At 44.7% G+C, this 26,779-nt stretch overlaps 1 protein-coding gene across 2 annotated transcripts in view; it reads right to left on the bottom strand.

Moving 5' to 3' along the window:
- WHRN (whirlin) overlaps positions 1 to 26,779 on the bottom strand; it is a 240,484-nt gene that overhangs the window by 62,140 nt on the left and 151,565 nt on the right. For both annotated transcript variants that reach the window (XM_073639868.1, XM_073639870.1), the window contains 3 exons: positions 12,211 to 12,247; positions 7,973 to 8,185; positions 915 to 1,112 (listed from right to left, as the gene is read on the bottom strand). In XM_073639868.1, the coding sequence (XP_073495969.1) occupies positions 915 to 1,112; positions 7,973 to 8,185; positions 12,211 to 12,247 (448 nt within the window). The remainder of the gene's footprint in view (positions 1 to 914; positions 1,113 to 7,972; positions 8,186 to 12,210; positions 12,248 to 26,779) is intronic.

The following is a 26,779-nucleotide window of genomic DNA, read 5'->3' as shown; positions in this document are numbered from 1 at the left end:
TACCCAATAAAAAGTCCATATATGCAAACAAAAGTTCATTTTGTACTAATATAAGGTGATAATCAAAGGAATATGAACAATTTGAAAGGCCAAAGTTCCAAAAAAATAATATGTATGTCAGCATGAAAAAGAACACCATGAACACCAAAAGACACAAATAACCATCAGAGTTTATAAATAAAGAAGGGCAAAATTAAAGAAAAAATGGAGTGTGGAAAAAAGACCCCACAAGTATCGCCACCCAATCTGTGGCTTCCTCTCGCCCCTGATGAAGCCACAGATTGGATGGCGATGCGCGTTTGGTTTTTTTATATGCCAAAAATGCTACTCCAGGAGTTGCATTTCTGGAGCGGCACACGGAGGCACATGCCGCTGAGAAGATGAGCCAAATTCATTAAATGTCATACGCCAGTTTTAATGAATCGGCCGCAAAAAGGTTTTATTTTTTCGTCTACCACTTGATTGATGGATATGGCTTGTGCCCTTCATTTTAGTGCAGAAACAAAGGAGATCTTTTCAACATTGGTAGCCAAATTTGTAGCTGTTGAATATGGACATAAGCAAATAAATTCGCAGGACCCTGGTCTAATGACCAAGTCAGTATTCCGCGCCTGCTGGATGGGAGTCCTGTGAACCACCTTTTACCAGCATCCACAGCTCCTCTCTTATTAGCCAGCCTGACGTGGCATTGTGTGTGTATCAAACCAGAACGAAAACTTGGCATCAGGCTGGTTAATAAAATGAGAAGACATGGATGCAGTTACATAGGACGTGGTTCGCAGGTTACCATCCAGCTGCTTCGGAATACTGACCTAGCCGCTGGACCTTGTGGTGGACTTGTCTTTGTTTCCACAGTCAACTTGCGATATATGGTCCACTAATGAAGAAAATAAGAGACAAGTCAGTATTCCTACCCGTGCAGTGCTGGCAGTGCTGACAGTTTGGTGGCTGTCTGTGGATGAGGTGCTTGGACTGTGGGATAAGACTGAGATGGTGTCTCCTGAACGATGACGAGATTTCATAGATTCAATTTCTCTTTTCAACACCATATTATCAAACACTGCCAAATCCTGTGGGTAAATTTGAGGGCGTAGCTCTGATAAGAGGGCAAACTGAAACAGAAAAATATATTTATATACATAAAAATTGTGAATTGCGCACATTTCAGAGTCAAATATTTATAAAGAAGCAAAGTCTACCGGTAACAGAAGAGGCCGAGTGCTCACTGTAGAGAGTAAGGAGTCCAACCTCTGATGGAAGTAGAACCCACTCAGAAATTGGGACAGATTCACTTTTGTAGACACAAAAAAAACAAATTGTTTACTAATTGGTCTTCTCTTACTAAACTTTCTACTCTCACATCTATACTTTATGCAACAGCCAGACATAGTTTTCTTCTCAAGGGCTTTTCCACTGCTTCCACCATGTGCCAGTTATTATATTGATTGCCCGTCAACTATAGAATATAATTTTAATTTATCACTCTCTTCCACTAAGCTCTCCACAGTGCAGCACTGCCATCGAAGGGGTTGAAAGGGTCAATGGGGTTATAAAAACATGAAAAAAAAGTTCCCTCTGCCGCACCGCTGCCGGTGCCACCTAACAGACTCCTGGCTCCTTTAGTTGGCGGGTGTCACATGACCACTACAGCTAAATCAGCAGCTGATGGTTGTCTATTAGCCTCACATTCTGTTTGAACTGGAAGAAAGATTGGGGGACATTCATCAAGCTAAATGTGGCAGATTTGTGGTGTAATTTGCACCAAAAAAACTGTCTTTCATGACTTGCACCAAATTTATGAGTTTTAGACTCTGTCAGGGCTCCACTGAGACGACACCGGGGAGATCACACAATATCTCACGGTTGCCGTCTCTCTGTCAGGATTTCGTCAGGGATCCGCGAGCACACGGTCCCGACTACTCACTACGTAGGTATTGGCAAGCGACTACCTCCGGATTCCAATGCATGGAATATGTCTATACGCCCCCGTACGGTCACTGTCAGCTTCACGATAGCCCACTTATTATTATTCTTTGCCACCACCGGCCAGATTTGAAATATAATACAGGCCTGGTCGGACGCCTGCGTTCTGGTAGCGTATATGGCTTCGGGGGAGGAAACGATTACAGGACAAAAGAAACAGGACTATTAAATTTTATATTTAATCCAAAAGGGAGGCAGTGTTATGAAAAATATACAAGATTTTACAAAAGGGGACAATACAATACATATGCAGTTACATAAATAAAACAGGATAAAAGAAGAAACTTACTATACCTTTGCAGAGACGATTCAATATAAGTGGAGGGGAGACACTCCGCTTTGACTGTTATCTAACAGGATTCGTTGCTATATTAAATATATACTCCCGGCAAAGAATGCTCATCTATCCTCCGTGGACTCTTTTATGCCTAAGGGGAGATCTGCCAACACACCTCCTGTGCTGACATCACGGGGCCGGACTCTAGCCTGCACCTTTTATTTAAGATATCTGTTTTTTGGGATAACTTATCACCGGTTGATCCCAGAAGTGAAAAAGTGATACCATATTTCCTATTATGATTTTACCTTCATTTAGAGACCACATGTGGCGTAGCTGCGATCCGTTATTCTGGTGCTCTTGCACTACAGCTCTCCGGAGGGGCTTACGGCTACGAAAAAATAAGTACCTTGTTCCTTGGCTGACCCTGCCGCTAAAAATAATGGACCCCTTATCAGAATTATAGAACTTGAGCTATTCCATATTTGGTATCGGTGCCGGGCGTCCTGTGACCCTCTATTAAATTCCCTTTTTCATCCTGGGAAGCAAGCTTCAACAGATACGTGTAAATTGATCGCAAGCCTGTGTCTAATCATCCCCTGCTTCTGCCAGGGAGAAAGACCCTCGCATTTTAATTAGGTTGTAGCACTTCTTGGCTGGCATTTGTTTACAAGGCACTTCTCAGGAGTGTGTTAATTGCATACAGACAGAGCTCTCAGCTCTCCTCTTGTGACAAAAGATGGATAAGGGAGGGGTGAGAGGGGGTTTCAGAGGGAGAAAGCATATTTTCAATATTTCTCAATATTTCCCTGACAGACTCCTTCTGTGCCTTGCCCATCAAGTGAGTGTAGCCTTGTTACAGAGGGATGTGGCTCATTAGAAAAGGGGCATGACGTAGCAAGTGACACCATGCACCAAAAATGTGGCAGAATTAGATGCACGTTACTGGCACAAAGTAAGACACCTAGAAGGTAGTGCACACAGACTAGACAGTCTTAAAACTAGACCAATTTATCAAACAGCATTAAACATTTTAAGAAATCTGGTGCATTTTAAGACTGTTTACTCTAAGTTTGCACTGTCTGAGAATAAGACAATTTTGATTTATACAGTAGAGACCAAAAGTTTGGACACACCTCATTTAAAGATTTTTCTGTATTTTCATGACTATGAAAATTGTACATTCACACTGAAGGCATCAAAACTATGAATTAACACATGTGGAATTATATTCTTAACAAAAAAGTGTGAAACAACTGAAAATATGTCTTATATTCTAGGTTCTTCAAAGTAGCCACCTTTTGCTTTGATGACTGCTTTTCACACTCTTGGCATTCTCTTGATGAGCTTCAAGAGGTAGTCACCGGAAATGGTTTTCACTTCACAGGTGTGCCCTGTCAGGTTTAATAAGTGGGATTTCTTGCCTTATAAATGAGGTTGGGACCATCAGTTGTGTTGTGCAGAAGTCTGGTGGATACACAGCTGATAGTCCTACTGAATAGACTGTTAGAATATGTATTATGGCAAGAAAAAAGCAGCTTTGTAGAGAAAAACGAGTGGCCATCATTACTTTAAGAAATGAAGGTCAGTCAGTGCGAAAAATTGGGCAAACTTTGAAAGTGTCCCCAAGTGCAGTTGCAAAAACCATCAAGCGCTACAAAGAAACTGGCTCACATGAGGACCGCCCCAGGAAAGGAAGACCAAGAGTCACCTCTGCTTCTGAGGATAAGTTTATCTGAGTCACCAGCCTCAGAAATCGCAGGTTAACAGCAGCTCAGATCAGAGACCAGGTCAATGCCACACAGAGTTCTAGCAGCAGACACATCTCTACAACAACTGTTAAGAGGAGACTTTGTGCAGCAGGCCTTCAATAGCTGCTAGGAAACCACTGCTAAGGACAGGCAACAAGCAGAAGAGACTTGTTTGGGCTAAAGAACACAAGGTATGGACATTAGACCAGTGGAAATCTGTGCTTTGGTCTGATGAGTCGAAATTTGAGATCTTTGTTTCCAACCACCGTGTCTTTGTGCGACGCAGAAAAGATGAACGGATGGACTCTACATGCCTGATTCCCACCATGAAACATAGAGGAGAAGGTGTGATGGTGTGGGGGTGCTTTGCTGGTGACACTGTTGGGGATTTGTTCAAAATTGAAGGCATACTGAACTAGCATGGCTACCACAGCATCTTGCAGTGGCATGCTATTCCATCCGATTTGCGTTTAGTTGGACCATCATTTATTTTTCAACAGGACAATGACCCCAAACACACCTCCAGGCTGTGTAAGGGCTATATGACCAAGAGGGAGAGTGATGGGATGCTACGCCAGATGACCTGGCCTCCACAGTCACCAGACCTGAACCCAATCGAGATGGTTTGGGGTGAGCTGGACCGCAGAGTGAAGGCAAAAGGGCCAACAAGTGCTAAGCATCTCTGGGAACTCCTTCAAGATTGTTGGAAGACCATTTCCGGTGACTACCTCTTGAAGCTCATCAAGAGAATGCCAAGAGTGTGCAAAGCAGTCATCAAAGCAAAAGGTGGCTACTTTGAAGAACCTAGAATATAAGACATATTTTCAGTTGTTTCACACTTTTTTGTTAAGTATATAATTCCACATGTGTTAATTCATAGTTTTGATGCCTTTATTGTGAATGTACAATTTTCATAGTCATGAAAATACAGAAAAATCTTTAAATGAGAAGGTGTGTCCAAACTTTTGGTCTGTACTGTATATATATATATATATATATATATATATATATATATATATATAATATATTAACCTTATAAAAAAGGAATCCATGGGAGAAGGTTTGGATGGGTCCACTCCCATCTTCATATCAGAATTTGATACCCCAGACAACCAAATTTCCAACATCCACAGTTTTAAATATGTCCTAAAAATACAACTTTTTAAGGAGGCATTCCTTTATCTGACACCATTTCTTTTAAACGTCCCTCTCAACTCTTCAAAACCTGATTCCATCATATCCTAAGCCTTAGATTCCAAGGCTAAGTTCACATGTTGCATTTTTGCTATGTTTTTATGCAAATTTATGTAAATTAAAAGCTGCTTTTACAGTACCAGTAAAAGCTATAAGATTTCAGAAATCTCATGCACACATATTGTTTTTTTTTCCTGACTGAATTGGAAGACTGCTTCATTTTTTAAAACTGCAGCATGACGCTTCTTTCAGCATTGTTGCAGTGTTTTTTCACCCATAGAAAGCAATGAGTAAATGAGCAAGTAGAGCAAGTGCAAAAACGCAGCAAAAAACGCTGGTATCAGGTTTTGCTGCGTTTTTATTGAAAAAAAACATGTACAGCAGTATGTCAAACACATTTATTTTTGTGATTTTCCCAAGTTTAAACCATAATATCTTGGCATTGTGATCTGAGATGGCAGTTAGGATTAGTACAGTTTAATTAAACTAGTGATGTGTGAAAAAGTAAACATTGGCTTCCCAAGGTGTGAAATTGAACAATGCCTGAGCAACTCAATGGCCAACAAAAGTGTGAAAGTAAACAGTATCCTACAAACTCAATGCTCTGCCAATGTCTTAGGTAAACTATTCCTGACCAAGTCACCTCCCTCCACTGTTACATTTGTAATGTTTATTTTTTCATGAACATATGTCTTGCATTGGTGAACTGTGTGGTGGAAGCAAAGCTGAACTTTAGGATTCTGAAAAATACAGCAAAAACACAGCAAAAAACCACTGCAAAAACACAGCAAAACCTGCGTATGTAAGCAGCTTATTTACTGCCAAGTGAGCAGGCTTGGTCTACAGAAAAAAAAGCAGCAAAAACGCAACGTATGAACATAGCCTGTACAGTACAACTTTTCAGACAGATTCTGTCTGGAATCTGCCTGTAAATGTGTTGCAGAAACACCACAAGAAATAAACCATCTTATGTCACTTCTTTTATCTGCTTTGGGGTTCAGAAACCTTGAAGAGGTTAAAAGAAGTGACAAGTTCATTCTTCGGGTGGCTTCGGTTGAAAGCCGCCTGCTTTATACACTTAAGAGTGTAAAGTAAAAATGATTGTGTTGAAGCAACTGCAAAATACAATTGTGCAGCGAAGCGGCTCCAGAAAAAAAGACCTGCGTTTTCCTGAAGCAGCTTCGCCTTGGTAAACTTGATGACCCTAATAAAAAATGGCTAATTCATTGTATAAAAAAAGTAATTTTTTTACCCATTTTCTCATTCCTGTTTCCTCTTAGATTGTAAGCTCTTGCGAGCAGGGTCCTCACGTCTCGTTTGATTTAATTAGTTTGTTTCTATGCAATATTTGACTATATACTAAAAATAAAATATTTAAAATATGATTATTAAATTATTATTTTTGGGAATTGTGTCGGGGAGGGATATTTAGGTACGTTCCAGCTTGCATCTGGTGTGGACCTGTCCACCTTCGGTTCTACATTAGGGCTTCTTCTTTGCCTCGAGCTTTATGCAGTGTACAACTATCCGACTGGGATTGCAGGTTATAATTAGCATGCGAGCCGAGCTTTTTAGCGAGCTGGATGCATTGATTAACTCAATAATCATAATGAGAAAGACTTGATATGGTAGATTGTAAAGTAAAAGCTGCGTCTCTATGGGTAACAGACGTAATTGTTATTAATACTAGGATAGATGGGCTGATTAGCCTAATGGCTTGAGCAGGAAGCTCGCTGTCTAATCTGCTGGAGCCTCTACGAGTCGACGTGATCAACCAAATGGATGAAATGTATAATTTTTTTTCATTGGCAACGAATAACTATCTCATAGCTTGTTTGCTTAAGCAAGTGGATTAAATTTATTTCAGGATGCCTAGTTTTAACTTTATGGAGTGAATTTTAACCTTGGATTAATAAAGTACGCCATTGTAAAAGGAACCGGTCATGTTGAGAATGGTATCTGATCTGCGGGCGGGATGTTATAGAGCAGAAGAAGCTGATCAGATTGATATCAAGTTTCAGTAAAACTTGCAGTTTATCCATTGAAATCCCTGGTGTTTGTATGTATGAGTCCAGTGGGCGGGACTATTCAGTGATTGACAGTCTAACCGGTATGACAGTGCTTGTGGTTTGTCCTGAAGAACAGGTATGATCACATCGAAACGCATTGACAAATAAAACCGTATATAAAACCGTATTATATATTGGATCCTCGGCAGCGTGGGTTTTATATCCACTTTCATCTCCAAGTTTGCTTACTGACTGTGCTTGTAGACATAGCCGTCAATCATTAGTAGGACCGCCCACCGGACTCCTACATACAAACACCAGGAATTTCAGTTAATAAAATACAAGTTATACTGATTTTTTTCCAACAAACTTATATATCTTTCTGCTCAGCTTCTCTTTCTGTATACCATGTGCACCACAGATCGGACTGCATGTACAATGGGACGAGTCGGAGAGGACGTATGCTGGAGTTACCATCCTCATCCTCAAATATTAAAGCTGGCCATGTGCATTAGATAACTATGACCCAAACTGTTCGTCATTTGGCTGCTATCTCTCCCAAATCCACCAGATAGAAGGATGCCCGGGTCGGCCTTGAGCTCCTGTGTTCTCTATGAGAGCCGCTGTCAGACTTCGCCTCACCGAACAAAAGGATGGGGTGATTGAATGCCGACTGCCCAATCCTTATATCCCTATGCAAAGTCTCTCACAATCTCTGGAGCAAAAGCTATATTCCCAAAAATTGCCTTATACTATACCTTGGCTTGAGTGTTGAAAAGTTCAAACATAGCCATTATAAAGGCCTGAACCGGGATGTGACGCTCCTTGTACTGCTGGAGGTAGTAGGACATCGTGCTTCTCTCGGGTTCGGTCAGCAGCAGACGAGCTCTCTCATCTAGTAGTACCATGGTCTGGTTCCCCAGACTGCTTAGGGTGACCTGTGATCCTGCTGGTCCTCTGTAGAAAACGGGCTGTGGGTGGACAGAATATTACTAAGCGCTGTAATCTCAACTTTATATTATAGATATCAGCATTTCAGGTTTTAGACATAATTTTGGCTACTACATCAGTCAAGGATGTAGTGGGTAATTTAATCCAAAAATAAAATGTGACTGCAATTTATGAGGATCCCCTGCAACAGTTCATTGAAAGATTTGATCATTTTAAATATTTATGGCCAGAATCATTATTGCATTTTTGGCTGTTTTTAGCTTTTTGCACTTTTTTTTTTCTTTGTGCATTTATTCATTTTTCCATTTTAAGCCATTTGACTTGAGTTAATTTGACTTACTTGTTCTTCTGTTTTGGGTTTATTTAGTTCACCATTGTGGACGAAGTTTAGGGTTTCCAGAGGTCTTCGCCTAATTTATCATTTGTAACTTTTCAAAAAGTCACAAAATTACCATTTTCCCAAAGTGATTTTATGTACACCTGAAACTTTGGGGCAACTTTTTTAGTATTTTGGTACAACATGCAACTTTTTAAGTTAAAAAGTCTCAAAACATTAAAAACAGAAATAAAGAGCATTTTTTTTTATTTTGCGCAAAATTCATAAACTGCGTGCGCCATTTTGATTAACTTGGTGAAAAAAACATCAGTGAATGCCACAAGACAAAAAAAGAAAGGTGATTTAAAAAAAAATGCAAATAATGAAATAGGCTTATAGATTATGTTCCTACACCGCGAAAATACTACTGATTCACTTGTAGAAAACCTACCGTGTTTTACAGGGCCAATGTCTCCTGCGCATGCTACGAAAAATATCTGCAACATAAAATTAAAAGAGCTGCGGCTTTGAGATCCACAGCACTCCAACTTATGCCGTGCTTGTCGGTGCACTGCAAAGGGTGAAACTTGCACCTTCTTCGCAATGATATTTGCAGCAGTAAATACCGCTGCTGCGATCACTATGGGACCTCTGCGCAGGAGGTCCGCAGTATCTACATTCCACCTTATCGTCACAGGGATAGTGCGACAGAGAATAGTCTCCTCAGGGGTCAGAAAATCGCAGCGTTTGGCTACACGCACGCCTGGACTGGTTAGATCTGCAATGCTTTCCAATTGGCTATGCAAATTTCCCTTGTTCATTGGTTGCAAGGGTTAAACACTCCTGCTTGTCTCCTAAATCCTTCGGTCCTGAGTTATCTCAGCTGTTCTGATTTTCTCCACTCCCCTCTGGTATAATACTCACCTCTTAGCTTGTGTAGTTGCCAGTGATAGCTTGCTATACCTTGGAATTGGTTTGTAGCTGTGAGTCGTGGAAAGAGAAGGCGTTTAGGAGTCGTCTCCGGAGATTGCTGTTTGGAAGTGTGTCTGGTATCTTTCTTTTCATTATCTCCCTTTTGGTTTGTCTCTCTCTTCCTTTTCCTTTATATACCGTTCCATAGTCTGTGTGCGCTTCGAGTGATTGCAGTTTTCTTTTACCCTTGTCTGTTTCCCTTTGTGTCTGTGTTATAGAGCAGGACTGGTGTTTCTGCTGCCCCACGCACTAGGCAGGGCAGTGCTTAGGGCGAAACAGGGTTAGGAACGCAATCGCCACACGGGGTGAAAGAGCCGGTCAGGGAGCTCGGAGTTGCGAAGCGCAAGATTCAGGGGTGTCGCTCTAATCTTTCCCTAGTGGCAGGGCTTCCCTTCTCATCCGTCCCGCTGTGCGCCGTCTTGTGTTATGTTTACACCTGTTGCTTGTTCAGGCAGATAAAGGATGAAACAAATGGAGAGGTGGTCATGTACAAGCCAAATTATCTCCATTAAAGTCTTAAAGAGTTTCAGACACAGCTTGGACCCCCGTGTCCCGATAAATCGTAGTAGGCATTTTTTGATGGATAAGCCCTTATATTTTGCCTCTTAGAAGCGCAATTAATAGTTCCGTAACAGGGGACAGAAAGCTGCCGCCATAGTAAGCGATTTTGAAGGCTTTCTTTAGTCGCCCAGCTTGCTTACAGCTATACAAAGACTATTTTCTGCTTTTTCCTCCTACACAAGAGGAAAAATATCCTCCACCAAGGTCAGAATACCCATATGTAAGCCCAGGGAGATACAAATGCACATTTCTCTGTTTATTCTTTTTAATATAGGGCACAAGAGAAAACAGCCAGGTGGTAAGACATGTACAGTAACTTTGAAAAGTGGAAAAATATAGCATTTTAATAGAGCACCCTGAGGCTTGAAACTTCAAACAAATAACCAGAATATAGTAATATTTTTTTTAGATACGTTCCACTGTGCAAAGGATGCATAGCAAAAGAGGATGAAGGGGAAGCAGTTGCCTTACTCCTCGGGGGCCCATAGACCTTAGACGCTACATAAGAGAACAGCGGTACTGTATGTGGGCAGTGAGTGGGGACACAATGCCTTATCATGCTATTTGCACAGTGATGTCAACTATCAATATTATTATTTTTTTCTTTTAATAATGTATTTAGATCCTCTATTGAGTGTTACAATCAAATCCAGTGGAATGCAATGTTGTCACCCGTTATCAGGACGAATCTTCTTCTGTGCTGTCCCCTATTCTGTTACCTCGCTTTCCCCCATATGATGCATGTACAAATAACTATACCATGTCAGTGTGGGACAGATGTAATTGTTATTAATAATACCAAAATATATGGACCGATTAGTTTAATGGCATGAGCAAGAAGCTCACGATCAACCTGCTGCAGCATGAACCATGTTTATCCACTGCCAATGAACAACTGTCTCAGAAGTGGCGCATGTCGACTATTTATGGATTTTCCATTTGGGTTGAATACACTGTCGCATTTTATAAATTCGTCCGCTGCAAATATTGGTGAGGATTTAATGTCTTTTCAGCAGCGGAAAATTGTACTACATTGAATCCAAGATACATATAACATTTATATAAAAAAAAGACAAGTCCAACGAGTTTATCCTTTTTGGATCAATTATATTACTATGTGGAGGCAGAGAGTAGGTGCTATTACTGTTTTGGACCATAATAAGGGCAGTATTACTATGTGTAGGTACAATGGGGGACTATTACTTTTGGAGGCACAGAGGGTGCACTGTTAATATGTGAAAGCACAAAGGGGACATTATTATTATGTGACAGCACAAATGTAGCACTATTACTATATAGGGGCACAATGGGGGCAATATTACTGTGTGGGGGTGTAGAGGGGTCATTAATACTATGTAAAGGCACAGTGGTGGCCAGAGGCACAGTTGGTAATTGTTACTATGAGAAGCCACAGTGGGGTGTTATTATGTGGAGGTACAATGGGAGAATGTTGATGAACAGAGGGGGACACTATTACTTTATTGAGTCACTGAGGGTGCACCATTACTATGTGGGGGCACTATTATTATGCACAAAGAGGGCATTTTTATATATCCAGATACAGAGGGGTATTATTGCTGTAGGAGGACATGAAGGGGGCATTATTACTGTGTGGAGACACAAAGAGTAACTATTTGTCTGTGGGGCACAAAAGGAGGGTACAATTACAGTGTTTTTCAACATGATAATGTGCTACAGTGAGCAGCCTAAATGTGCTACTGTGGCCGGCAGCACTTTTCTCCCATCAAGCAAATCATTAGTCAGAAATTGTACAGGAAGCTGCCAGCAGTGGATGTTGATGAGTGCATTCGGCCCTGCAGAATATTCCTCTGATGACCATTAATAACCTCATCGATAGCAGCCAAGGCTGTAAGTCCGAGGATTTCTGCGTGTGATGTTCATGCTCAATACTGAATAAATCGAGATGTTTTAAAAATTTTGCTTCCATTTTTTCAGCATTTGCAGATTATTAACAAGTCTATCGATCCTGCGATTTCCATAATTCCACCACTTTTCCTTTTTGGTGTTGCAATTTCAACGTTAAACCGTGTAATATGTGTGAAGGCCTTTGGACTTGCCTTTAGGTCTTAGGCTTGAGTAAAGTTATTACCATCTGGTTAAAAAAACTTTAAGCTCCTCCTTTGTATTGCAATAAATATTTATATAGGCTAAAAGCATCAGAAATCTAAGCCTTACCTTCTTGGCGGCTTCTGGGGAGGAGTTCCCAAGGATCCTGCAGAGAGACAAAAAATTATGCTTATTCCACTTTGAGTTGTGTGCACAAAGCGGCTTTTACATCGGGATTTTCTTTACGTTCTGTCGCTGGTGTAATATCAAGGAAAGTTTTTTCCATGGAGACTGGAAAGGACAAAGAGATGATTCTGTAGGGAAAATATCGGATTGTTAAACAATATCATAGAAAGACTATGGAGACTAGGCTATGGCTTTACATGATTGCTGCTCATGACCTTCACAGGCCAGTTTATTTTTATTTTTTTCACTTTGTTGCCTGCTCTGTTGTTTCTTTATAGTCATGAAGAAGTGAAGAATTCATCAGTTACCAAAAATAAAGAATTATATTTGGAGTTTTCATAGTCGGGAGCTTATTGCCGTATTAACCTCAATAAGAGTTGAAATAATAGGACCCACATTAGCTCTCTGCTCCTTTTTTAGCTACTTCCTCTGCTTTCTAATCCAAATGCAGAAGAAAGCATCGTAAATGAAGAAGGCAGAACAGGATTTCTGTGACATGCAGCTTTAAACAACATCTACGGAGGAGGAAGTGATGTCAGACAAGAGGCGTTGGATTGGCAACTGCTGCTGTACAGCCTAGTAAAATGCAGCAGTAGTTGTTTGTGTAGAAGTTGTCCCATAATCAACATTTATCACCTAGCCATAGGATTATCGATTGGGATTCTTCCAATTTGGAAACCATTCAGTAATGCAAACAGGTGTCTGAAAGTCCCCGGTATGACCAAAGCAGAAGTGAGCATGTGCGACCACTCCTCCATTCACTACCTATAGGAGTGGTGGTCACACATACTACTGCTTCATTAACAGAGGAGACTTTGGAGCCACTTCTTGGGATTCATCAGCCGGACCTGCAGAGATCCTACATTTATCATCTATCCTGTGGAAAGGTGGAAAATGTTATTCATATGGGACAACTCCTTTAAAGATTTGTTGTACACAGAGTTCCTTGGAAATATTTGTGGGACCAGAGAGACCCTGTTATGTTATAGAACCCTACTATGTCCATTTAAAGGGTTTGTCCGCCATATTTTATATTTGGTCACCGCTGTGGTCACTGAATGGCTGCAGGGGTCATCTGCCAGAAGAGGCTTAGTGGAGACTTACCTGGGTCCTGAGTAGCGATGCAGAAGAGCAACAGTGATCAGTAGATGAAAATAATTTTTAGAGCACAAGTGGCAATTTTTTTTAACACTTTCCCTGCCAAGGACATATCATATACATTCTTGCGGGGTAGCACGTTGGTAGCCAAGGACAAACTAGATATGTTTCGGATACTAGTGGACATATCTCAGCCTGAATCACAGCTATAGAAGGTATTGATGGCTAATTTTCAAGCCAAGAGATTCTTGGCTCACACTTTCACTTTAGCCCTTGATCTCTTGGGCTGGGACGCGAGTACAGCGAGGATTTTGTAGCTTTGATCCAGGCTGTTATAGCCTTTTAAAATGCCCCGTCGCCCCCACCACCACCACTTCAGCTAGTGTGCATTAAGGACAGGCGAGATGATGTGTGAACTCTTTCTTTCCCTTTGTAATGTAACATATGTATCAAACCTACCCGACGAACTTCAGTGATGTCATCACCCACGGCCTTTTAAGTTCTGTCTCACTGCGGATTCTTCTCCAAGAAATTCTTTCCAGCAGAAACATGGAATTATTCTATTGGTGATCGAGAGCTCTTAACCATAATATTAGCTCAATTCGAATGGCAACATTCATTTGAAGGAGATAAATTCCATGACCATCTTTACTGACTATAAAAATCTGGAATATCTTCAGTCAGACCGTATTGCTAAATGCCTGTCAAGCTTGATGGTCTCTCTCTCTCTTTCTTATGGTTTGTTGACTTCATCCTCACCTATATTCCTGCTGAGAGAAACTGCAAAGTTGACACACTATTTCAGGTCCTTTGACCAAATGTGATGTCCCTGAAGATGTGCCTTCATACATAATTGATCCTGAACGTATCCTTGCTTCCATCTTATTTACTTCCAATTCTCTACCTAAAGGATGTTCTCTTGTCCCTAAAGCACTCCACTGGAAAGTCTTGAGTTGAGACCATTCTTCTCTTCTTTCTGGTCAACCTGAGTGTTAAATGAACCTCTCTACTCCTTCCTCGTTTTTACTAGTGGCCAAAATGTAAACTTCAGACTTCAAAGAATTTGTGGCATCGTGCCCACAGTGCACGCAGTTCAAAACCTCTTGTCGGGGGCATTCTTTTTCAGCCTCTTCCCATACCAGTGTCCTGGGTTGAGACTTCTATGAACTTTGTTATAGATTTTTATGGGGTGCAAGGGTTCACTACTATCTGGGTCGTAGTAGGCTGTTTCTCCAAGATGTTTAATTTTGTATCGTTACCAGGATAACGTTAACATCTGATCCACAGTTGGACCAAGCATTTTCGAAAGAAATTCTCAAGACCCACAGTCTCCCAGCTCGCATAGTCTCTGATCATGGTATGCAATTTGTTTCCAAGTGCTGGAGGCCTCAGCCAATCACCTTAAAAGTAATAGATAAACTTAGAGAATCAATCATTCCATGGATAAATAGCTACAAATTTTCTTCAACTCCCATCAAGATAATTGGCCAATTTGCTTCCTTGGGCCAAATTTGATCACAACAGTACAATTTCTGAGTCTTCTGGGAATTCTCCATTTGTGCAACTGGCAAATGAAAACAAGGCTCTTGACCATACACTGTGTATGGTCAAGAGCCTCGTTTTTATTTGCCAGTTGCACCTAAAAGTCAACTTCCTGCTTCTCAGAAACATATCTAACATCTTAACTGAGGTGCCATCCAATTTAGCTGCAACCGTGGCTAAAGTGAAGAAGAGTGCTGATAGACACCACCAGAGATATCCGTTTGAAGAATCATTGCAAGAAGTTGGCTCCCAAGTTCCTCAGTCCATCCCAAATTAATCCAGTCACTTTCCTTCTGAAACTACCTCCCATGTTAAAAAAGCCTAATGCTTTTCATATCTCCTTATTACATATTCTTTCCTACAATCAAGGCAATTCCTGCTTCTGCCTCTGATCCAGACACTGTCCTGACTTTGACGCCGGTCCTTGCTTCCTTCTCTTATGGCTGCCTCCATTTGCTGTGGTCCACACCGGGTTTCACAAGTTGCTAGACAAACTCTATTGATGTAATCACACAAGGCCTTTTAAGGCCAACTCTATCATCCATGTGTGTCTGAGTATTGACTAAGCTAGTATTCAGTTACCATGTACTTCTGAGGTTGCCTCATCAGTAGTGTTGAGCGATACCTTCCGATATCGGGAAATATCGGATCGGATTGGATCGGACCGATACCGAAAAAGTATCGGATATCGCCGATTCCGATACCGGAAACCAATGCAAGTCAATGGGACATAAATATCGGAATTAAAATAAACCCTTTCTTTCCTTGTAGGTTATTTCTACATGAAGGAAAACAACTAAGAATAATGTAGAATGTATTGGGGGAGGTGGGGGAGACAATAAAGGCATAGAGGTTTAGCCCAGTCAAATGGAATAGCAGGAATTAATATTTTTTTATTATGTTCTGAGTTACGGAAATATTAACTATGTTAAGTATTTTTATATTTTGTCAGATATTTATGTTTCACTACTTCCATGCTCTTCACCTTCTTTTTTACTTCTCCCACACTTTCTCCTTCATCATCCTCAGCATCTTTTTCATCCACTTCTTCTTCACCTTCTTCTTCTTCACCTTCTTCGTATTATTCTTTTTTTTACATTCTTCATATTCTACTTCTTCATCTTCTTCATATTCTTCTTCTTCATCATATTCTTATTTGTGACAGGCATTCCTGTAGTTGTTATCTATAAAAGGTTGGACATTACACCTTTCGTTCTGCCCGTCACAAAAGATTTACAACAGGATTTGTCCGCGTTCAGTTTGGCCTGCAGCAGCAGGTCTTTTCCAGGGGCACCACGAGGAGGAACGGACTCACCCCCATACACTGCTTAGTCATCTTCTGCTTATAATTTAGATATTATCTTTTGCTCTGATTTTTAGTCTTATGCTTAATGTTCTTCCGCTTTTTGTTCTGCAGCTTCTTGTATTTCTGCTTCTTGGTTTTCTGTCTCTTGTTTTTCTGTATCTTGGTGCTTGTCTTCTCTTCTTTGTCTTCTTGGTCAACTTCTTCAGGGTCATCTTCTTGGTCTTCTTCGGGGTGGTCTTCAGGGTCGTCGTCTTCGGGGGTCCTCGTCTTCGGGGTCCTCGTCTTCTTCGGGTTGGTCTTCTGGGTCCTCGTCTTCGGGGTCCTCGTCTTCTTCGGGGTGGTCTTCAGGGTCCTCGTCTTCTTCGGGGTGGTCTTCAGGGTCCTCGTCTTCTTCGGGGTGGTCTTCAGGGTCCTCGTCTTCAGGGTCATTGTCTTCGGGGTCCTCGTCTTCTTAGGGTTGGTCTTCAGGGTCCTCGTCTTCAGGGTCCTCGTCAGGGAGATCCAGAGTGATTACCAAGAACCATTTCAAAAAGCTTGAACTTGGAAATGTAGCAGAAGGTACAAGAAAGCTGAGGAACTACCGAGGACCAGCTGACGGTACTGGAACCCGGATGGATAGCAGAAGGTACAAGAGCCAATGGAACTACCGAGGACCAGCTGATGTTACTGGAACTCGGTTACTAAGCAGGAGGTACCTGTGCCAGAAAGCACTACCAAGGACCAGCAGACGTTGGTGGAACTTGGATACCGAGAAGGAGGCACCTAATCCAAAGGCACTGCCGAGAACCAGCTGACGGTACTGGAACCCGGATGGGTAGCAGAAGGTACAAGAGCCAATGGAACTACCGAGGACCAGCTGATGTTACTGGAACCCGGATGGGTAGCAGAAGGTACAAGAGCCAATGGAACTACCGAGGACCAGCTGATGTTACTGGAACTCGGTTACTAAGCAGGAGGTACCTGTGCCAGAAAGCACTACCAAGGACCAGCAGACGTTGGTGGAACTTGGATACCGAGAAGGAGGCACCTAATCCAAAGGCACTGCCGAGAACCAGCTGACGGTACTGGAACCCGGATGGGTAGCAGAAGGTACCCATGTAAAAAAAAAGTTCAAGGCCGCGAGCCGGCCGCAGTTACCAAAACCCACAGTCCTACAGAGGGTGCTTGTCCTATTGGCACTATGGAACCAGCCTTCATTGCCAGATCCCGCAGCCCACATAGGAGTCACCTAAACTGCAGGCACCATAGAGTCGGCTAACCCGACCGCAACACGACAGGACAACGCATTGGAGGCAAAGTGACGTTGACACTACCCGGAAACAGCTGGCGTGCTGGAACCAGGCTGGGCAGGAGGGAGTACCCGTGCCAAAGACACTGCCGAGAACCAGCTGACGGTACTGGAACCCGGATGGGTAGCAGAAGATACAAGAGCAAATGGAACTACCGAGGACCAGCTGACGGTACTGGAACCCGGATGGGTAGCAGAAGGTACAAGAGCCAATGGAACTACCGAGGACCAGCTGATGTTACTGGAACTCGGTTACTAAGCAGGAGGTACCTGTGCCAGAAAGCACTACCAAGGACCAGCAGACGTTGGTGGAACTTGGATACCGAGAAGGAGGCACCTAATCCAAAGGCACTGCCGAGAACCAGCTGACGGTACTGGAACCCGGATGGGTAGCAGAAGATACAAGAGCAAATGGAACTACCGAGGACCAGCTGACGGTACTGGAACCCGGATGGGTAGCAGAAGGTACAAGAGCCAATGGAACTACCGAGGACCAGCTGATGTTACTGGAACTCGGTTACTAAGCAGGAGGTACCTGTGCCAGAAAGCACTACCAAGGACCAGCAGACGTTGGTGGAACTTGGATACCGAGAAGGAGGCACCTAATCCAAAGGCACTGCCGAGAACCAGCTGACGGTACTGGAACCCGGATGGGTAGCAGAAGATACAAGAGCAAATGGAACTACCGAGGACCAGCTGACGGTACTGGAACCCGGATGGGTAGCAGAAGATACAAGAGCAAATGGAACTACCGAGGACCAGCTGACGGTACTGGAACCCGGATGGGTAGCAGAAGGTACAAGAGCCAATGGAACTACCGAGGACCAGCTGATGTTACTGGAACTCGGTTACTAAGCAGGAGGTACCTGTGCCAGAAAGCACTACCAAGGACCAGCAGACGTTGGTGGAACTTGGATACCGAGAAGGAGGCACCTAATCCAAAGGCACTGCCGAGAACCAGCTGACGGTACTGGAACCCGGATGGGTAGCAGAAGGTACCCATGTAAAAAAAAAGTTCAAGGCCGCGAGCCGGCCGCAGTTACCAAAACCCACAGTCCTACAGAGGGTGCTTGTCCTATTGGCACTATGGAACCAGCCTTCATTGCCAGATCCCGCAGCCCACATAGGAGTCACCTAAACTGCAGGCACCATAGAGTCGGCTAACCCGACCGCAACACGACAGGACAACGCATTGGAGGCAAAGTGACGTTGACACTACCCGGAAACAGCTGGCGTGCTGGAACCAGGCTGGGCAGGAGGGAGTACCCGTGCCAAAGACACTGCCGAGAACCAGCTGACGGTACTGGAACCCGGATGGGTAGCAGAAGATACAAGAGCAAATGGAACTACCGAGGACCAGCTGACGGTACTGGAACCCGGATGGGTAGCAGAAGGTACAAGAGCCAATGGAACTACCGAGGACCAGCTGATGTTACTGGAACTCGGTTACTAAGCAGGAGGTACCTGTGCCAGAAAGCACTACCAAGGACCAGCAGACGTTGGTGGAACTTGGATACCGAGAAGGAGGCACCTAATCCAAAGGCACTGCCGAGAACCAGCTGACGGTACTGGAACCCGGATGGGTAGCAGAAGGTACCCATGTAAAAAAAAAGTTCAAGGCCGCGAGCCGGCCGCAGTTACCAAAACCCACAGTCCTACAGAGGGTGCTTGTCCTATTGGCACTATGGAACCAGCCTTCATTGCCAGATCCCGCAGCCCACATAGGAGTCACCTAAACTGCAGGCACCATAGAGTCGGCTAACCCGACCGCAACACGACAGGACAACGCATTGGAGGCAAAGTGACGTTGACACTACCCGGAAACAGCTGGCGTGCTGGAACCAGGCTGGGCAGGAGGGAGTACCCGTGCCAAAGACACTGCCGAGAACCAGCTGACGGTACTGGAACCCGGATGGGTAGCAGAAGGTACAAGAGCCAATGGAACTGCCGAGAACCAGCTGGCGGTGCTGGAGCCCAGGGTAAATACTAAAAACAGAAGAGCCAGAGGTGTATTTGGAGGAGGTTTTAAATCCGTACTACAGTGGATGTGGACAAAGCAGGAGAATTTGCCGGACACACAGCTGGGGATCAGCTGACGTTACTGAATCCCAATAACACTGGAGCAAGCGTTGACTGTGCAGACGGCACTTCTGAGCAGCAACTAGCGGTATTGGAGCCCAGGGTAAATACTAAAAACGGAGGAGCCAGAGGTGTAATTGGAGCAAGTTTTAAATAAGTAGCACAGTGAATATGGACAGAGCAGGAGAAATTGCCGTGAACACAGCAGGGGAACAGCTGACGTTACCGAACCCCAATAACACCGCAGCAAGTGTTGACTGTGCAGACGGCACTTCCGAGCGCCAACTGGCGGTGCTGGAGCCCAGGGATAAGAATGAAAACAGAGGAGCCAGAGGTGTAATTCGAGCAACTTTAAAATGTGTAGTACAGTGGATGTGGACAAAGCAGGAGAAATTGCCGTCCGCACAGCAGGAGAACAGCTGACGTTACTGAACCCCAATAACACGGCAGCAAGTGTTGACTGTGCAGATTGCACTTCCGAGCGCCAACTGGCGGTGCTGGAGCCCAGGGATAAGAATGAAAACAGAGGAGCCAGAGGTGTAATTCGAGCAACTTTAAAATGTGTAGTACAGTGGATTTGGACAAAGCAGGAGAAATTGCCGTCCGCACAGCAGGAGAACAGCTGACGTTACTGAACCCCAATAACACGGCAGCAAGTGTTGACTGTGCAGACGGCACTTCCGTGCTCCAACTGGCGGTGTTGGAGCTCAGGGATAATACTGAAAACAGAGGAGCCAGAGGTGTAATTGGAGCAACTTTAAAATCTGTAGTAGTGAGAATGTGGACAGAGCAGGAGAAATTGCCGTCCGCACAGCAGGGGAACAGCTGACGTTACTGAACCCCAATAACATGGTAGCAAGTGTTGACTGTGCAGACAGCACTTCCGAGCGCCAACTGGCGGTGCTGGAGCCCAGGGATAAGAATGAAAACAGAGGAGCCAGAGGAGTAATTGGAGCAACTTTAAAATGTGTAGTACAGTGGATGTGGACAAATCAGGAGAAATTGCCGTCCGCACAGCAGGAGAACAGCTGACGTTACTGAACCCCAATAACACGGCAGCAAGTGTTGACTGTGCAGACGGCACTTCCGAGCGCCAACTGGCGGTGTTGGAGCTCAGGGATTACAGTTCAGGTGGTAGAAACATGAACAGAACAGGAGACCTGGATACTGTTGCCAACCAATTATTTATTCTGGAAGAGGACTGGCAAATTCATGAGAGATCCAGGCCTTGTTCATTTTGAGAAAAGTAAGCCGGTCAACGTTATCGGAGGATAGTCGCATGCGACGGTCTGTTAGTACACCACCTGCGGCACTAAAGACGCGTTCCGATAATACACTAGCAGCAGGGCAAGCTAGCACCTCCAGTGCATACTGACTAAGCTCTGGCCATGTATCCAGCTTACAGACCCAAAACTTGAAGGGAGAAGAGCCGTCTGGGAGTACACTAAGAGGGCAAGACATGTAGTCTGTCACCATCTGACGGAAACGTTGCCTCCTGCTGACTGGAGCTGTCTGTGATGGTGTAGACATTTGTGGCGGCGGGGACACAAAACTTTGCCACATTTCGGCCATACTGGTCTTGCCTTGTGCTGAGGCGCTGCTTCTGCTCCCTCTTTGTGCAGAGCTTCCTCCACTGCCTCGACGCACTGAGCTGCTTTGTAAAGCACTAGCAGCACTGCTCTCGGTTGGAATGGAGAACATGATGGAATGCACCAGTGCGTCTTGGTACTCCCGCATTTTACGCTCCCGGTTCAATGGTGTTATGAGGCTTTGTAAGTTGTCCCGGTAGCGAGGATCTAGGAGGGTGGACACCCAATAATCAGCCGTGTTGAGAATGTGGGCGATGCGGCGGTCGTTTCTGAGGCACTGCAGCATGAAATCAACCATGTGCTGCAGACTGCCAACTGGCCAAGAAACGCTGTCCCCTGCTTGAGGCGTGATCTCTGCCTGCTCTGCATCACCCCACCCTCGCTCTAGATACTGACTACTAGAGCATTGTGTACCTCCCTCCTCTGGACAGATGTCTTCCTCATCCATTGACTCCTCCTCATCCTCCTCACAAAGTGTCCCCTGCCTAGGCCTTTGTGAGGAACCACGTTGCGCAGACTGTAGAGAAGCAGATGGCATTTGTGACTCCTCATCCTCCACCTCTTCCAAAACCTCGTCCCTTAGTGCTTGCAGTGTTTTTTCAAGCAGGCAGATAAGGGGGATAGTCATGCTGACTAGTGCATCATCTGCACTCGCCATCCGCGTGGAATAATCGAAGGCACGCAAAACGTGGCAAATGTCCTTCATAGAGGCCCACTCAGTGGTGGTGAAGTGTGAACGGCGCGCACTGCGACTTGTTTGCGCCTGCTGCAGCTGGTACTCCATTACTGCTGCCTGCTGCTCACACAACCTCTCCAACATATGTAACGTTGAATTCCACCTGGTGGGTAGGTCACATATGATGCGATGTTCCGGAAGACATAATCGGCGCTGCAGAGCTGCAATGCGTGATCTTGCATTGCTGGAACGCCGCAAGTGAGCGCACTCTATGCGGACCTTGTGAAGCAGTGCATCAAGATCCGGATAGTCCCTCAAAAAACTCTGCACGACCAAGTTGAGCACATGTGCCAGACATGGGATGTGAGTGAGGTTGCCTAGGCCCAGAGCTGCCACCAGATTTCGGCCATTGTCACACACTACCATGCCTGGCTGGAGATTCGCTGGCACAAACCACACGTCACTCTGCTGCTTGATGGCATTCCAGAGCTCCTGCGCTGTGTGGCTTCGATTCCCCAAAGAAATTAATTTTAATACGGCCTGTTGACGTTTGGCCACGGCTGTGCTCATATCGGTCATCATAACAGGTAACCGTTCACGGGTCGATGTGGAGGTAGACCGTGACGGCTCCTGCAGCGCTGATTCAGAGGAACTGGAGTATGAGGAGGAGTCAATGTGTACAGACTGGATTCCTGCAATCCTTGGAGTTGGCAGAACACGTACAGCGCCACTCTCAAGATCTGTACCCGGCTCCACAACATTTACCCAATGGGCAGTGAGGGAAAGGTATCGTCCCTGTCCATGCTTACTGGTCCACGCATCAGTGGTCAGGTGGACCTTGCTACTGACGGCGTTTTGTAGCGCATGTTTAATTTTTCCCTCCACATGATGTTGCAGGGCAGGGACGGCTTGCCTGCTGAAATAAAAGCGGCTGGGCACGTTGTATTGTGGGACTTCCAATGCCATAAAGTTACGGAATGTGTCAGTCTCCACCAGCCTGAATGATAGCATTTCAAGGGCCAGTAGTTTAGCAATGCCAGCATTCAGAGCCTGTGCTCGGGGGTGGTTTGCCGAGTATGGGCGCCTTTTCTCCCATGCCTGTGCTAACGATGGCTGTAGACTGGCCTGGGAGTGTGACGATGACTGGGAAAGTGGTGCTGTGGGTGGAATTACACTGTGTCTCTGTACAACAGTGCCAGAGATTCTTCCATGGCGATCCTGTGAGGAAGCCGAACCAGCTGTGTGTGAGCTGGAGGAAGAGGCTACAACACGAGCTGAAGAGGTGGTAGGTGGCGCTGTAGGTTGGCCTAGGTCTTCAGTGTGTTTGTGTAACTCCACCACGTGCTTGGTCCGCACATGTTTCCACATATTTGTGGTATTGAGGTTGCTGACACTTTTCCCTCTTTTCACCTTCTGATTACACAGCTTGCATTTGACAAAGCAAATGTCATCTGCAACTGTGTCAAAAAAGGACCAGGCACTGCAAGTCTTGGGAGCGCCCGCTTTGGATTTTGGAAGAGCCATGCTCCTAATGGGTGCCGAAGTGGAGGCTACAGGCAACCAAGTCTGCCCCCTCCCTCTCCCTCCTTTTTGGGCCGTTCGGGGAATCTCTTCCTCAGAGCTGCTCCCACCACCTTCCTGTCCCTCACGCCATGATGGGTCAAGGACCTCATCATCTACACCACCCTCTTCAAACAACTGCTTCTCCTGGGTAGTCTCGACAGCACAGTACGCACCAGAAAGTGGCACCTGAGTCTCATCATCAGATGCGTACTGAGGTGTGCTGCTGACCATAGGCACTGGCCCACCCGCCTCTTCAGATTCAGAGAGACAAAACGGTTGCGCATCACTGCATACTACCTCTTCTTCAAATTCTCGAATTCTGCTTGGCTGGCCCCCTCTTTCCAAGCCAAGAGATTCAGAGAACAGAAGTAGAGATGGCTCCTGTCCAGGGCTCTCTGACTGCCTGGGCAATTTGGCAGGTGGTGAAGAGACAGATGGGTGCTCTTCAGTGCTCAGGACCTGAGAGGATCTGGAACTAATTGAAGTCGATGCGTTAGCTGCCATCCATCCAACAACGGCTTCAATTTGGTCCTCGCGCAGCAGTGGGGTACGGCTAGCTCCTACAAAGCTGCGCATAAAGGACTGTTCCCTGGTAAAACTGGGGGATGCTGAGTCACTGGTGCCCGCAGCAGGCACAGAATCCCCACGTCCTCTCCCTGCAGGCACAGAATCCTCACGTCCTCTCCCTGCAGAAACTCCACGCCCACGCCCACGACCACGACCACATGCCTTACTCCCTGCCTTCTTCATCTTGGTAGACTGATAAAGATAGGCAGAAAAGTACTAAGGGCTTAGTGTGCTTATTCCTGAACAGCTGCTAACAGGTATAAGAAACACTAATTTTATAAAGTGTGGACTAGACTTTAATATGAGCTAATGTGGCCTACACAACTGTAAAGTGGAGTGTTTGGTGAACTTTATTTAGGTTTTTTTTGTCACAAAAAGACACTGGATGTGCCTAAAGATGTAATAACGATAGTATCACAAACTTTTTGTAGCTATTACAATGTAGGAAGGTAACCTACAATGCAATAGATGAGGCTGCAAAAAATAGGCTAATACTAATCTGGCTGGGGCTGCAGGGCCCAATGCTGCAGAAAGGCTCCTCTATCTACTCCTATATAGTGTGTTTGGAATCAATTTAGCTGAATATGGATGGAACCACCACACTAATAGGAGATATCAGGAAAAAATATGAATTGGCAATAAAGGACAATGTATGAGGCAGTGACACACACTGAGTGCACTACAACCAGACGGGGTTGAAGCACACACTACAGGGTGAGCTGCACTCACACACCAGACCTTGCAGACAGCGGTGAACAGTACAGATGCAGAGCACTGTGCACTAGTGCTGCAAGACGGAAAAAAAATTCTCTATCTACTCCTATATAGTGTGTTTGGAACCAATTTAGCTGAATACAGATGGAACCACCACACTAATAGGAGATATCAGGAAAAATTATGAATTGGCAATAAAGGACAATGTATGAGGCAGTGACACACACTGAGTGCACTACAACCAGACGGGGTTGAAGCACACACTACAGGGTGAGCTGCACTCACACACCAGACCTTGCAGACAGCGGTGAACAGTACAGATGCAGAGCACTGTGCACTAGTGCTGCAAGACGGAAAAAAATTTCTCTATCTACTCCTATATAGTGTGTTTGGAACCAATTTAGCTGAATACAGATGGAACCACCACACTAATAGGAGATATCAGGAAAAATTATGAATTGGCAATAAAGGACAATGTATGAGGCAGTGACACACACTGAGTGCACTACAACCAGACGGGGTTGAAGCACACACTACAGGGTGAGCTGCACTCACACACCAGACCTTGCAGACAGCGGTGAACAGTACAGATGCAGAGCACTGTGCACTAGTGCTGCAAGACGGAAAAAAATTTCTCTATCTACTCCTATATAGTGTGTTTGGAACCAATTTAGCTGAATACAGATGGAACCACCACACTAATAGGAGATATCAGGAAAAATTATGAATTGGCAATAAAGGACAATGTATGAGGCAGTGACACACACTGAGTGCACTACAACCAGACGGGGTTGAAGCACACACTACAGGGTGAGCTGCACTCACACACCAGACCTTGCAGACAGCGGTGAACAGTACAGATGCAGAGCACTGTGCACTAGTGCTGCAAGACGGAAAAAAATTTCTCTATCTACTCCTATATAGTGTGTTTGGAACCAATTTAGCTGAATACAGATGGAACCACCACACTAATAGGAGATATCAGGAAAAATTATGAATTGGCAAAAAAGGACAATGTATGAGGCAGTGACACACACTGAGTGCACTACAACCAGACTTGGCTGAAGCACACACTACAGGGTGAGCTGCACTCACACACACAGACCTTGCAGATAGCGGTGAACAGCACAGGGAACTGTGCACTAGCACTGCAAGGCACAGTGATTTAGAAAGTAGCTTGGGTAAAGCAGTATAGAGCAAATAGGTAGCTAAAACTGTCCCTCAGAACAACAGCGTCCTATCCCTAACTGAATTCACAGCAGAGTGAGCTCAAAATGGCGGCGGTGGCTTTTATAGTGCATCATGACATCATTTCAGCAGCCAATCACAGCCATGCCATTAGTTAAGATGCCTACATGCCTAACAGGATGTGCCCACACTTCTTAGGATCCTCATTGGCTGAATAAAATGAAAATGTCTCATTGCATTATGGGAACTTCCGATTCCGGTATACGATATTGCAATAGTATCGGAATTAAGTATCGGAATTCCGATACCGCGAATATCGGCCGATACCCGATATTTCAGTATCGGAATGCTCAACACTACTGATCGGAATTAAGTATCGGAATTCCGATACCGCGAATATCGGCCGATACCCGATATTTCAGTATCGGAATGCTCAACACTACTGATGAGTAGTGTTGAGCATTCCGATACTGAAATATCGGGTATCGGCCGATATTCGCGGTATCGGAATTCCGATACTTAATTCCGATACTATTGCAATATCGTATACCGGAATCGGAAGTTCCCATAATGCAATGAGACATTTTCATTTTATTCAGCCAATGAGGATCCTAAGAAGTGTGGGCACATCCTGTTAGGCATGTAGGCATCTTAACTAATGGCATGGCTGTGATTGGCTGCTGAAATGATGTCATGATGCACTATAAAAGCCACCGCCGCCATTTTGAGCTCACTCTGCTGTGAATTCAGTTAGGGATAGGACGCTGTTGTTCTGAGGGACAGTTTTAGCTACCTATTTGCTCTATACTGCTTTACCCAAGCTACTTTCTAAATCACTGTGCCTTGCAGTGCTAGTGCACAGTTCCCTGTGCTGTTCACCGCTATCTGCAAGGTCTGTGTGT

This window comes from Phyllobates terribilis, unplaced genomic scaffold (assembly GCF_046119375.1).
Source record: "Phyllobates terribilis strain yellow unplaced genomic scaffold, ASM4611937v1 Scaffold_7__3_contigs__length_470593459, whole genome shotgun sequence".
NCBI classification, from domain to species: Eukaryota; Metazoa; Chordata; class Amphibia; order Anura; family Dendrobatidae; genus Phyllobates; species Phyllobates terribilis.
Note: the sequence above shows the minus strand (reverse complement) of the source record. Positions and strands in the feature narration are given on the sequence as shown.